At 35.5% G+C, this 15,045-nt stretch overlaps 1 protein-coding gene across 1 annotated transcript in view; it reads left to right on the top strand.

The window, feature by feature from the left end:
• Nucleotides 1–15,045, top strand: part of LOC145673417 (uncharacterized) — a 755,597-nt gene that overhangs the window by 197,691 nt on the left and 542,861 nt on the right. The window contains exon 10 of the mRNA XM_081743106.1: nt 3,584–3,839. Coding sequence (XP_081599232.1) covers nt 3,584–3,839 — 256 coding nt within the window. The remainder of the gene's footprint in view (nt 1–3,583; nt 3,840–15,045) is intronic.

Genomic DNA, 15,045 nt, shown 5'->3' with positions numbered 1-15,045 from the left:
CCACTCCAACTCTAGATTTAACAACACATAGAAGATGGGAGACCAAAAATTGCATGTTCACTATAATTTATTGTTTTACTTGAGTCAAGGGAAGAACGCGTGAATAGTGTTTCTGATTTTTACTTTCCTCAATGTTTCTGTGTTTTTTGTCCCTGTTCTTAAAGTGTTAGTGGAAAAACTGTAAAAGTGAGTAAAACACGTAAAAATAGGAAACAAGGTACTGAGGAAGGTTCGTTAAATTATTTTACTTTTAAAAATATGATCCAAAGCCCTGAAACATCAGATTTCAATCAATATGAGTATCTGTCCAATGCCGTGCCGTGAAATATCAGGGCCCGAGGCGAAAATATACGGCAGCGCCTTCGTTTATATGAGTAGTCAATTTAAAGTTAAATTCTCTGGACTACTTTTTCTGCATAATACTTTACTATTTTATCATGACTGAAATCAGAAAGTGTGCATTATTACACTGGAATCGTGAAAGTGTGTAATTACTGAATTCACCGCACATCCATTTTTCCTTCCCCCACAACAGTGATGTCTTATAGTAGTGGCTTAAACGTTATTTTCATACTGTTGGGGTCATGGGTTCGATATCGGCTGTGGCAATTAAGGAATTTTTTATAATTTGCTATATTGATACTTCTGATATATACTAACATGAAAAATATTCAATTTCTCTGGGTCTAAGAGTTGAGATGACTTCCTTCACAGGTGAAATGCCACCAACACAAAATTACGTCATCCCTATCAACCTTCATCCGTAACTATCTGGGGACGTAAAGTGTTGGGACAAGAATTGATGAATACATAAGGGTTAAACACGTCCTTACTGTTGTAGTATGGGCCAAAACTGAGTTCCAAGGAATTGTACCTAGCTGTGCACAAATTGCATATAATGATCGAACCTACAACTCTAGTAACGAGAATGATCCTATTTAAGATGTCGCCTCTCCTTTCTACCTAGAAGAAGGGCGAATCAAAATACATTACTGTTATCACCTAACAAATATTTATACTCCATTTCGTGTTGTCATAAAATCATAATTCTATCTGTGAATCCATAAACGTATTAATATTATTGTTCATGTGTAAACCTAAGAAACATCTGACATACTGTATATCTTTTCCCTTGCTATGAATACCTTCGACTATGTTACTTTTTCTATTCTTCTGGGGTAATAATAATAATAATAATAATAATAATAATAATAATAATAATAATAATAATAATAATAATAATAAAGGAATAACATAATTCTATTACAAATTACATAAATATCACCTTCCCATACAGAAAAATTAATAATTGTCACAACAATGTGAAACAATATGGCTGCAATTGGAGTTTCCTTCTTTCACAATTTTTTTTAAACAAATCGCCCCTACCGGGGTATTGTTCGCTACTGGAACCTCATGTCCTTTCGACGTATTCCAAACACTACAGGGACACGAACACAGAAATACTGTGGACAGTTAAAATTTCGACCTTGCTCTTCAGGGGAATTCGAACCCCTAGTGGATTGCACCTTATGATCAGAAGCCGAACGCCCGAGATCACTAGGCTAGTGCCACCGGCTCAATTTGCCAGAAATTCCTCATATGAATATAAGAAAATAAACTAGTAGTTATGGAACATATACATAGAACTATTTCTACACGTGTTGATACAATTCAAAGAATGTGAAGATAATTTCTGTCGTCTTGTCTTCTTTGGAAATTAGAAGTTATGGTATAGGAGAAATGTAATGTAAATCGGGATCATTCCTGAAACCGATGACGTAGCCTCAACTTGAAGAACGTTTCGTAATATTTTCCTTATTGAGGAACGTCTATATAACTTGTTTTTGAGTTAAACAAGGAAATCTCGAGTAACTCAATAAGGCACTTACATAAGCATTAGTATCTATTAGTATCTAACGATTTTAACTAGGTATTAGTTTGGGTAGCAGATGAAGTTGCGCGGTAGGTGAGTGGTTAACGCATTGAACTTCTATTTAGTAGGGCCGTGTTCGAATTCCGGCCAGGCTGAAACTTTTTGAAGTGTTTCAATTTCAATTTCAATTTCAATGTATACTCAGTATGATAAGCAAGATCTTCTCTTCCCCAGAAAGAAAAAGATGTTGGAATAATGAGAATTGGAGATCTGTCAATCTAGACAGTGATTTACAAACTTATTTCCAGCAGTTGTTCTAGATTTGATATTTTCGTCTACTTTCAAGCATTTTCTGATTCATGTGTGATCAGTGTTTTTATTTTTTTTGAATATACAATACGTAATGAAATAATACATTACATACACAACAATATTGAGGTTAACATATGATGTTTATTGGACAACAAGGTCTGAACGGGAGATATCCATCTCAGAATGGAGAAATGTTTCGTGCGTCGTCTACTCACAATTTTGCTTGCTTAAAGACCTGACTCAGTGCTACCAACTGCTGTCAATGCCGAGAAAAGTCACGTGTAAGTTGGGTTGCATCTTTCCAGGCGTTCTCACAACTGCAAATTACCTGGGTCCCAAGTAATGGAATTAGAGCACTTAGGGGGGGGATACTTTTGTGGTTCGCTGTACAGAGTACATAATATCGGTGAGATGCAGGGGCATTGGGGAACTCTTCCTCTTATTGCTCGTGGATTAGTGATGTGTTCTGCGTGGGCGACTTTAAACTGGCGGTCTTGAAGGTTGGAGCTTCGTGGACATTGCGGTGAACCTCTTCTTGGATGTCTGCTGGTGTTGGATTCTGGAGAGGTTGCATTGTCGTTTTTAAGGACTCTACAAAGAATTCTCCCTGTTCAGCAGTTCGTAAAGCCGTCCCTGTGGTTCTTGCAGTGGGTATGTTTTGGCGCCTGAAGAGGGCTTGAGATCCTGTGTACCAGTTTCCAGAAGTGCCTGTTGGGGGTTTCTAGTTCCTGCAGTTTGTTGTTCCATTTTGCCAAAAGGTGAGTTATACTTAAAAGTATAAAGGATGTTTCAAAAAGTATGACCTGATATTAAAAGTCCATATGTATTGATAGAAACATACCTACTACAAAAATGGGATGGATTGCAAAATACTCACAAAATCTTCAAGTTTTAGCTATAATAGTACAAATGGTCTATGCGTTCCCAGCAGCAGCACGAACAACATCTACACGATAGCTAAATTCGTCATAAACTTTACACAATGTATCTGCGTTTACAGCAGTTGTAGCGGTTGTTATTCTGTTCTTTACTTCTTCTATGTCACGAATTAAAGGAAGGTGAACACACGCAAAACAATGTCAAAACATCAACGAAAAGCTCGCTGTACCGAAAACGCTGATTCAGTCTTTGCAAACTGCAGCACACAAAACGCCTTCTGTTGAGTAGATGCCATCTTACTTCTGACTGACGCCTAATGGCGATTTTCTGAAATTCTAGGTCACGTGCATTGAAACAATACTCATTTCCTTGCCCGCACGTCCCATGTTTCGTAATTATTACTGTCCAAAATCAGGTCATTCTTCTCGAAACACAGTGTATAATCAAGTATAAATAAGTAAGTGTTTAAATCTTTACATAACTGAACAATTTACAGTGGATTGCTTTTCTTTAAAGGAAGTAGCCCTAAAAACAGACGCTATATGTCTCGCCAGCAACTTTCCATGGATCCTTCAACCAGATACCCAGTTCTTACAAATATGGAAAATGTTTATCGCTGTTTTGGCCTTGGTCGCTGGTATACTGTTTCCATATAATGCATCTGTTCTGAGAACACCTACTTTCTCAACAGTTGTATTTACCAACATAGTGGAGATTGTATATATTATTGACACATACATATATTGTATGACTGCGATTAAGACACCTCATGGTAAGTAATTGTTTAAAACTCTTTGTCTTGGTTGCCTGTAAAAAATTAAAAGTTATAAGACTGGGACTATTTTTTTAAACCACTAATAATTACTTTATCGTAGGTGTTCAAAAAACCCGGACGGCAGTTCGCCATGGCGACAGGAAGTAAGAGTCAGACGCTTTATGACGGCCCTCCAAGTTTCGACTTTTAGTAGTTCAATTTCGATATACTTGGATGAATTAATCCTTTCGGCCCTGACGATAACATCCTCATATCGTAAACGTCGCCAACACCTAGTGGCCCACTTGCCGATTGTCGATATAGCGATGGGTCGAAGGATTGCCTATGGTGTTCCACTTGCAGCAGGGATTCGTCGAGTTGAAACAGATATCTAGAGTCTGAGTGTTAAAGGTGCTATCGCGTAGCAGCGAGGATTTCGTTTTGGTCCGCGCTTCTTCGATTTGTTGCGATGAACACGAACTATCATCAGTTATGTGTATGCGATTATTGTTATATATTGTTTTTCCTGACGAATTGTTTCTAAAGTGAGCTCCGGCGGTCAAGTGTAACCCCTGCCTCTATACCATGAAGTGAAGAATATTGAATGAGTGCGTATAATTGTATGAATTTAAATGGCAACTGTAGCCGATTATTAGAAAGGCAATATGTGCGAAGTATGAAATAAAGTAAATTGTCTCGCGTCATTTTGTTATAAAATTACGTGGCGAACGCATTTTATCTGATCCCAAAGGGTTATCGTCGAATATACGCGGTTAAAGGAACACTCTGATTACCCAAAGTCAAAAGACTTCAACAATTTATCCCTCTACAAGCGATGTTTTCTTCATCGCCTCCATGGCCAAGTCGGAAGAGCACGCAGCTAGTAATCCAGAGGTTGGCGACTCGTACCCACCCTGGGATACATTTTTTACTTCTTTAAAGCGTATTTTAGACTCACCTTAATGTAAACACATTACGCATATAGGCGATTTAACCTATTTTGGGGGAGTAATTTGTGGTTCATTGACATTTACGTCGTGGGGAACATACCTAGAACATAATAGGTACGTTCTCCAGATACATGTCAGGCATGCGCCTAGGGGCGGACATAGACTGTGACTATCACTTGCCATCCATATGATTTCTCTCTCAGAGGTACATAAGGCACATACTGGACACATTCCCACGTATCGATACTTGAGGAAACATGATACTTGCTATCTTTTACAAACCTTACTTCTCAGCTTTAACAAGATACCGAATATCTAGGTACGTACGTGACTTATCGATCTCACATAACCAGGGTACTACTCCTCATGCTTTACCGCCTTGTATTATAGATTTTAAACCATACAGCACTAGTGACCTTTTCGGAGTTATTGTAATTTTTTCAAACTCAATTTGTCTCTGCTGTTGGTGGCAACACTGTTCAGCGGACCCTTCTAGACTTACAAGGAGAAGGCACACTTTGGTAAGTGAACTTTAGGGCCATTTTTTGCGAGGTGGTAGTGCATATTTAAAGAATTAATATTACAAACTGGGAGAGCACAATGGGCAAAAATGACGGAGAAAAACCGTCTTAAAGTTTTATACTCGACGCATATATCGTACGAAACGCAAACTTTCGGCATTTGAAAGGCATTTGAAAGGCATAAAGTAGGCATTTGAAACTATAAGTAAAATATTAATTCACCATATGTTTATAACGAATAAAACAGTAGAAATTTTAAAATCACTTGTAAAATCTTTCAATGTTCCATGTTAACTAGCAAGAAAATTTAATCCATTCCGTAAGTATACTGATATCACGAGTTGTATTATGGTTACAAAATTTCCCTCTCGCGACGTTCATAAATACACTTGGACCTTTACCAGACGGAAAAACACATAATCAAATTGATCACGTTTTAGTAGATAGAAGAAGGCAATCTAGCATAATTGAAGTCCGCTCGTTTAGAGGGGCTGATTGTGACACTGATCACTACCTGGTAGCAGCGTTAATACGAGAGAGATTATCGTTGAATAAAGGTAATATTCAATGTCACAAAACGGAGAGATTTAATTTAAAGAAATTAGAAGAGAGTCAGGTAAGAGATTGATATCAGATTGAAGTTTCGAATAGAGTCTCGGCTTTAGAAGATTCGGACTGCGCTAGTGTTGAAGATACTTGGATTCAAATTAGAGAAAGCATTAAAATTTCAGCAAAAGAAAAATTGGGATACGCGGGAATACGTTGGAACAAACCATGGTTTCACCAGGAATGCATTAAACTAGCAGAGAAGAGAAAACAGGCAAAATTACGGTGGCTACAAAATCCGAATGAAATTAGACATTTTAATCGTGAATATGTGTGACCTCATACTCAATAATTTTATTTTGTGTCAACAAGTTTATAAAATATTTATTTCCACGGGACAAAACTTTCTCTTCTGTTTCCTTTGTGAACAATAACAGTTCAAAAATGGTATTTCAGATGTGCTGAGGGCTTGGTCCTGCGAGAGTTAATAGGGGATGATAGGACAACAATAGAAAGAAATACAGAGATCTTATTAAACGCTTGCAGGGACATGGGTTTAGAAGTAAATGCAGAGTAAACTAAATACATGGAAATGAATCGGGACCGTAATATGGCAAATTAGGGATGCGTTAAAATATTAAATAATACTTTTGATAAAGTGGAAACTTTCAAATATCTAGGATCAATATTAACAGACGAAAATCATATTCACAAAGAAATTAAATGTCGACTAAATGCAGGGAATTCATGTTATTATTCAGTTCAAAATCTCTTATCGTCGCGAATTCTGTGGAGGAAATCGTAGGTTAAAATAATATAAAACGATAATCATGCCTGTTGTTCCGTATGGTTGCGAAACATGGTCGCTTACTCTGAGGGAAGAACGTAGACTGAAAGTATTTGAGAACAAGATCCTGAGACGAATATTCGGACCCAAGATGAATGGAAATGGGGAAAAGCGAAAACTTCATAACGAGGAATTACATACTTTATACGGTTTACCAAACATTGTTAGATTCATCAAGTGTAGGAGGCTTAGGTGGGCAGGTCATGTAGCTAGGATGGAAGAAAGTAGAAACGCTTTCAAAGTCTTGACTGGAATACCAATCGGGAATGACCATTAGGAAGACCTAGGGCAGATGCAAGCACAATATTAAGACGGATCTCCCAGAAATAGGAATACAAAGTAGAAACTGGATCCAGTTGGCTAAGGATAGAAGTCAGTGGGTAGCTTTTGTGAACGCGGCATTGAACCTCTGGGTTCCATAGGCCATAAAGTAAGTTAGTTAGAAGTTAAAATGAAAGGTTATGTCAGAGACGGCAGATGATGGCTTAACACCCAAAATAAACTCTTGGCCCCCCAAGTGGGGTTAGTTTGTGTTTAATAATTACAGGAAATTAATAATGTTTGAACATTTTAAACATTTTTATTCATTTTAATATTTTAAACATTTAATTTATACATTTTTTTTAGGAATTATCATGGAATTCACGTATCTCCATTAGAAAGAAACGAATTTCTTAAAAGCCTGCCTTACTACAAATAATACAAAATTTACCATTTATCTTGTGCTTGTTTATTAATCAGTGAAAGGAGATAATGAAATGCAAGTCACCACAATCATAGATAATGTTATTCTACAACAGAAAATATGAACCTAAAGAATATTCAGTGCTGCCATCCATAGAAATTACAGTGTTGCCAGAAAAACAATTTCCCTAAAGTTAAGGCAGCGAGTAGAGGAACAAACTCAACTGCATTTGCTTACGTATCATATTGTTTTGGTTTCCTGTGAACTACTTTTTAAATAACAGTTGTATTTAATTTGTAATGAACAAAATAGTTTTAACATACAGTTATTAAAACTAAATAATAATGTTAATTAAAAAGTAGTTCACAAGAAACCAAAACAGCATGATACGTAATCAAATTCAGTTGAGTTCATTCCTCTACTCTTTGTCTTAACTTAGATTTTAGGGAAATCGTTTTCTGCCAACACTGTAATTTCTATGGATTGCAACACTGAACATTCTTCAGGTTTATATTTTCTGTTGTAGGATAGCATTATCTATGATTTGGTGACTTGAATTTCATTATCTCCTTTCACTGATTAATAATGATGCAAAAGAAAAAATGGTAAATTTCGTATTATTTTTAGTAAGGCAGGCTCTTAATCAATTATATAATTAATTTTTAGAATGAAATAGGATATTTAATATAATACATGTATAACTGCAGAACAGATAATGATAGTAATAATTTTAGTAGTACAAATATAGCTGTTACCCTTGGAATTAGCTACATTCGTAACATTATTACCAACTAGCTACTGCATCGTCGTAATTTCGAGTGGTGGTGGCGTATTTCAGAACTAAAGCAGGTGAATGAAAAGGGCACAAGAACTAAACCGCACAAATCCTAAACGGCGTAAGACGTAAATGGCACAAGACCTAAAAATCGTTTCGTGGCACTAGTTCTAAACGGCACAAGACCTAAAATTTAGATCTAGTGCCTATATTTTTAGGACTTTTGCTGTTTAGGTCTTGGCCGTTTAGGACTTATGAATAAATGTTACCCACGACAAAATTAAGAAATAACATTTCCATATTATAATATAATTTAGAATTTCAAACCGTGATAACGGAGAAACTAAAAGAGACAGAGGAACAAAACTTTGGACGAAGCAACTAGAAAAATGACATTTGCCCGTGTATTGATGAACATCACCGGTTGAACAGTGTTGCCAACCCAAGAGAAAGTTTTGTTTTTGTGAATTGAATGACCTAAATTGGATATCATCATTGGAAGCAACAAAGAAAATGAAAATAAAAGAGATGGTAAACGCAGATCATGGTTGCTAACTTTTCGAGAAATAACGTGAAACATGTTTTAAATCCAAACGCCGTTAGTGGACACAGTGAGAGAGGTACTAATGTTTTATACTCCTTAAATTAAGTATTGACAAGAACTGTTTATACTGACTCTAACAAGGAGAAGGCACACTTTGGTAAGTGAACTTCAGGGCCATTTTTTGCTCCGTAGTAGTGCACACTTAAAGAGTTAATATTACAAATTGGGAGAGCGCAATGGGCAGAAATGACGGAGAAAAACCGTCTTAAAGTTTTCTACTCGACGCATATATCGCATGAAACGCAAACTTATCAAGTGACGGCGTGGCAGAGTTAGGAGAATCATCTACTCAAGTGAAAAGGGTCCCGAATTCGATTCTCGTTCGAGTCAAACCTTTTTTCTTATTTTTTGCTTCAACCAATAAAGTAGGCACTTGTAACTATAAGTAAAATGTTAATTAACCGTAAGTTTATAGTGAATAAAACAATATGAATTTTCAATCACTTGTAAATTCTTTTGATGTTCCATGATAACTAGGAACAAAATTTAATCTCTTCCGTAAATATTATTGTTACTGCAGTCGTTGTGTAAAAAAACTGTTCATGAAGCTTCGTGTCTACATCTGTTGACAATGTGAGAATTACAAGCGGAATGATGAGGAAATCTGCTTTGGTTATTGCAACATCCAGTATTAGCAAAGGGGATTTCCCGCCTCAACTCCTTTGTAAATCGCACACTGTCAACAGATCTAGACACGAAGCGTTAAGAACATTTATTACACAACGACTGTCGTCAAGGGCGCGAATCATGTTGGGCCCGTCCCCCAAGCTCATGTGGGCACCATGTATTTTTATGAATGTGTATTTTTTATTGTTACATGTATTTTTTATGAATGCCCCCCTCCAAATTTACAGAGAAATCGGCACCATTGATTGTCGTAACCATAATACAACTCGTGATATCAGTATACTTACGGAATGGATTAAATTTTCTTGCTAGTTAACATGGAACATTGAAAGATTTTACAAGTGATTTTAAAATTTCTATTGTTTTATTCGTTATAAACATATGGTGAATTAATATTTTACTTATAATTACAAATGCCTACTTTATTAGTTGAAGAAAAAAACAAGAAAGAAAGTTTTGACTCAAACGAGAATCGAACCCGGGACCGTTTGCACTTCAGTCGCTGATTCTTCTCACTCTGCCACGCCGTCACTTGGTAAGTTTGCGTTTCGTACGATATATGCGTCGAGTATAAAACTTTAAGACGGTTTTTCTCCGTCATTTTTGCCCATTGTGCTCTCCCAGTTTGTAATATTAATTCTTTAAATATGCACTACCACCTCGCAAAAAATGGCCCTAAAGTTCACTTACCAAAGTGTGCCTTCTCCTTGTAAGTCTAGAAGGGTCCGCTGAACAGTGTTGCCACCAACAGCAGAGACAAATTGAGTTTGAAAAAATTACAATAACTCCGAAAAGGTCACTAGTGCTGTATGGTTTAAAATCTACAATACAAGGCGGTAAAGCATGAGGAGTAGTACCCTGGTTATGTGAGATCGATAAGTCACGTAGGGACCTAGATATTCGGTATCTTGTTAAAGCTGAGAAGTAAGGTTTGTAAAAGGTAGCAAGTATCATGTTCCCTCAAGCATCGATACGTGGGAACGTGGATACGTGGGAAATTTTGTAGTACAAAAAAGGCACAGATCTCAAAAATATATCATATCTGAAATATGTTAATAATAATAATAATAATAATAATAATAATAATAATAATAATAATAATAATAATAATAATAATAATAATAATAATAATAATAAGAAGAAGAAGAAGAAGAAGAAGAAGAAGAAGAATAAGAATAAGAATAGATATTAGATTTAATTCCAACGGTAAAGCTATTTTAGTAACACTAAAACTATTGGCAATAATGGTAACGAGTAAAGAGTAGTTAATTACGAGTATGGCAACTATTTGCTACGGAAAGAGTTGAATATGGTAAATATATGTGTAAAAATAATTTACTTCAAATCAGCACAAAGGAAGCAAAATTTTGACGTATATAACTGTAACACAACATTATGTTACTAATACGAGGTCAATGATGTGGGAAAATAATAATAAAAAAAGCAGATATTATGAAAGATCTGAGAATTACATTTGATAGGTTGTTAATATTTTGTCACCGCACAAATGATATCATGCAAACAGCAAGAAAGTAAAATAGTCTTTATTTTTTATTATTTCGAAACGATAAAATTACCTGTAAGAACTAAGCTAGAATTTGGTTCTGTAATATGAAACAGTATATCTACAACTTTGACTAATAAATTGACAGTATTCTTTGCACGGCAGCGATGGTAGCGCCACAAGGGATTTTTAGGTCCAATGCTATTTAGGACTAGTGCCGCGAAGTGATTTTTAGGTCTTGTGCCGTTTAGGACTAGTGCCGCGTCCCCTTTGTCGTCAAGTCGGCACGGGTTAATGTTCTCGAAGAGAGCTGCTATTTTACTAATGTGTGTGGGGTCACATAGAATACATTTGGGGAATGTGCATATCGCAACAAAAGATTATATACCATAACTCTACAAGATGGCGTCTGGTAAAGTTGTGATGTAGTAGTGGCTCCGTTTAAAGCGCTGGAAAAAGAAGTTAAAAGTCTCTGATAAGTTGTAAAATGTAGTGTTGCGTGAATTTATTGAACACAGTGTGAGTTTAGAGTTTCCTCATTTTGTGTAGAATAATGATTATTTACGTGATTTTCTTAGTACTTTGCTCTTTCGGAGAAGAGTTTATTTACAATCTACTCTCCCAGGTGTAGAAAGCATGAATCAGTGTTGGAAACTCTACATTTACTTGCAGTGACGGTGTAGTGTAACTTTTGGTACTGTAAGTGAGCGGAACTGAGCAACTGTACTATTAATTCAAAATTTATTGAGCAATGATTTAAAACATAATTATTGATAGTATAAGAAGTATCATAGTGAATCTCACGTAGATATTGCGATTAGTTAATTTTTTATTATATATATATTGTGGTGATCAAAAGGAGGCTGAATTGCTTTGCTCCTTATTGGAAATATGTGTAATCGTGCTATGTAATCTAGTTTTGCCGATGCCAGTGTTGGAAATATATAAGGTTTCCCCGTCTTCAGAATTACACAATGGATGTTTGTGGCAAGTGTTCCAAGTCTATATCGAGTATCTATATCCAAGTATATATTTAAAGAACTTCGAAGTTGTTTTATAAACAAATGAGACTCATATCCTGTTATTTACGATAACGGGCACACATTTTGGGACTTTAACTTTTAGATCATAGTTATTATAAAGAGGAGTACATAGCCTACTCCCCTGTTAAATTATCGTGATATTAAGCATATGATTTTCTCTCAAAAGGCCTATTAGTGCAAACCACCCTATAATTACTGGTGGGCCTCTTGTAACACACATATATATAATTAAATATTTATGTCCCAGTTCCATTGAAATTACTTTAATAATCACCAAACTTATCAGGATAATTATTTCAATAAATTATTTTTGTTACTTTTACACTTCGTATTTCTTTAATACTTATCATTACTTTTGCAGAAATTAAATAATACACTTCAATCAACTACGGCTTCCTCGCTTATTAAATCTTAAACGGGATAAGTAAAACAAGTTTAAACATGTCTGGCCACAAGATTTGTTATCTTAAGGTACCGGACTATTGTCCTTGTTGCCCTATAACTAAACATGCATAAACGTTATCGTTGCGCTCTCTTACAACTTATAATCATTTCTCAATATCTTCAAATTTATTAACATATTTTTTAACTGCTTCATAAACTGCTTCATGCATCTGCTTGTTCTTTGTTTTCATCAAAGCTCGATAAGAAGATTTCGCATTTCTCTATTTTTTTAAAAAAAAAAAAATTCGTTTAGATAGCCATTTTTACTCTTGTCTGTCTGTACGGTTTGATGAGAAAGTGAAACTGATTCAAAATTATTCGCCATTTTTGAGTCACGTCGTTTATACTGCCCTCTTGGTTATAATTTTGTCACTGAAAAGCTTTTTCGCTTTAGCAAGTTCCAGGTAAACCTCATATATAGCGTGCAGCGCGCAGATTTCAACCGTGTTATCATGACTAAATATATATATATTTTCTTGCTTCTTTAAATCCCCAGTGTACTCTTTACGACTTTCATCTTAATAGTTATTATATTCAATTGAATGTGCAATTGATTATTGTTTCTTCACATTATACCCTTTAGGCACAGACATGACCTGTACGCATATTAAACATTACAGCTTACCTTTGCGATTTCTTATATAAAAGTCATTTTCTCAGTACTCTTGATACAGTTTGGATTTTATCGGGGCGCAAGGTAGCTCAGTTATAGAGCGCTTATCTCTTTTGCATGGGGTCCCTATAGGGTGGTCCTTAGGTATATGGAAAAAAATAAATTTTCGAATTTCTTTCGCCGCACCCCCTATTTCTTTTCCTTTGGTAGTAGAAACATCATACGCAAAATTTCACAAAAATCCATCAACCTTAACCAGTGCTGCAAACCAGTTGATTTTTGTAAAAAGAAATCCATTTAAATTTCAATGGCACTCGATTTATTATTTGTCAATAAACGTATAATAATTATCGCAAATGTAAACAGGACAATATAAAGCTTTCTTTTGTAATTGAGAATTGACTGGGTTTCAAATATAGTCTGTTGGTTATCAATCAACAAGCTACAAGCATCATGATTTTCGTCCGTACATATAGTACTTATGGTAATGCAGTGTCATGAACCACCGTGTAAAATATATTTGGATCTATTTCTCATGCCACTTGTTTCGTTAATAAAATTTACATGAGTTAGAAATCAATCAGCTAATAAATACAAGTAAAAATGATAGTGGTTGATATTCCAAAAAATGGACAAAAAATATATTTGAATTGTAGATCGACTTAATGATAACTTTAACTTTTTACATAAGGTAGCTTTTCCACATCCTGGAAACAAGTCTTTCACCAATTGCGAAAGGAATTGTTTCTGTTCTTCATTTTTAGTTAGAACTGCATTGTGATCTTCCATTAACTTTACGCTCTTTCCGCTGCGTTATTTGTAATGCAGCTTATGAACTACTTTTTTTCCGAAAAGAAATTCATCATACTCGACCAACAAACCGGATCAAGGTCTAAAAAACCTGTAGAAATCCGAAACCTTTTGAAGAACTTCTTAGTGTTTCCTATCACAAAATCATCAATTTTTCTTTCTTCAATATCATCTATTTCACTTGCGCGCAGTTCAAATCGGTTCATCGTTTCATATGAACTGTCACTATTTTTTAATTTTTCTGCTATTTTGTGTTTTGTTCATTATTGACATTCTCGTCAAAAAATGAAAGTGCTCATACTCCTCTGAGAGGTACCAAAGATATTTGGAAAACTTCAATAAAGCCACTCTCGAGAGATCAGCGTTTATGAGTTTGTACGTTTGAAGGCTCTTCAAAAATTGTAAATCTTGATGTGGTGAACGAGATGCACTGGGACAAGAAAACCAAGCTTTTACATACAACATAAACCAAGCTTTTTAGAACAGGAAAAGTGCACACTTGACGATGTCCTTCTTCTTCCCGCTCATTTAATTTAAACTGTTTACCAAAGTGAAATATTTTTAAACATCATAACTTTTCCCATCCACCTTGCCTGATGTAAAGCTTCAGGGAAACGGAAAGAAATACCTGCAGGAGGCGTACTTCCTAGAAAAATTACTATAAGTTCCAGAAGTTCTCGGTAATCTTGTCTGCAATGCTTCTCTGCATTTCCAAATTTTGAACAGCAAAAACTATCGTATCTTTCTTCATATTGCAAAGAACTGATTTAACACTTCGATTAGAAATTCATGTAACAAAATTGTTGTGTTGAAATCTCGGCCACTCTTTCTGGGAAGGCTTAAAAATTGGCACCTCTGGACCGGAAGAAACTGAAACACCTTCTTCAAATACACACTTTAATATCAATTCAAAAATATGATGCCTACACGGAAGATATAAAAGATCTTTTTCCAATTTCTGTTCAAGAAGAATATAAGCCCCATTGATACGTTCAGTATTAGCAGTTGTCCCAATGCCTCTCCTGTTGCGATTAATGTGTGTATGGAGCTTTATCAATCATTTTATAGCGATCAAAAGCCGCAACGAGTCGTGGAGTAATAAATCGTACTTTCACTCTTCTGTTCGGAGATCCTGCCACTACCTCATCAGAATCTACTCCTTCCATTGGAATTGTATTTTCTGTTTGGCATACATTTTCGTCTTCAACACTTGAATTGATAATCGATTATTCACCCGCTTCGCTTACTTCACAAG

This window comes from Thermobia domestica, chromosome 16 (genome assembly GCF_964235325.1).
Source record: "Thermobia domestica chromosome 16, izTheDome1.hap1.1, whole genome shotgun sequence".
NCBI lineage: Eukaryota > Metazoa > Arthropoda > Insecta > Zygentoma > Lepismatidae > Thermobia > Thermobia domestica.
This window is presented reverse-complemented; position numbering and strand designations above follow the sequence as displayed.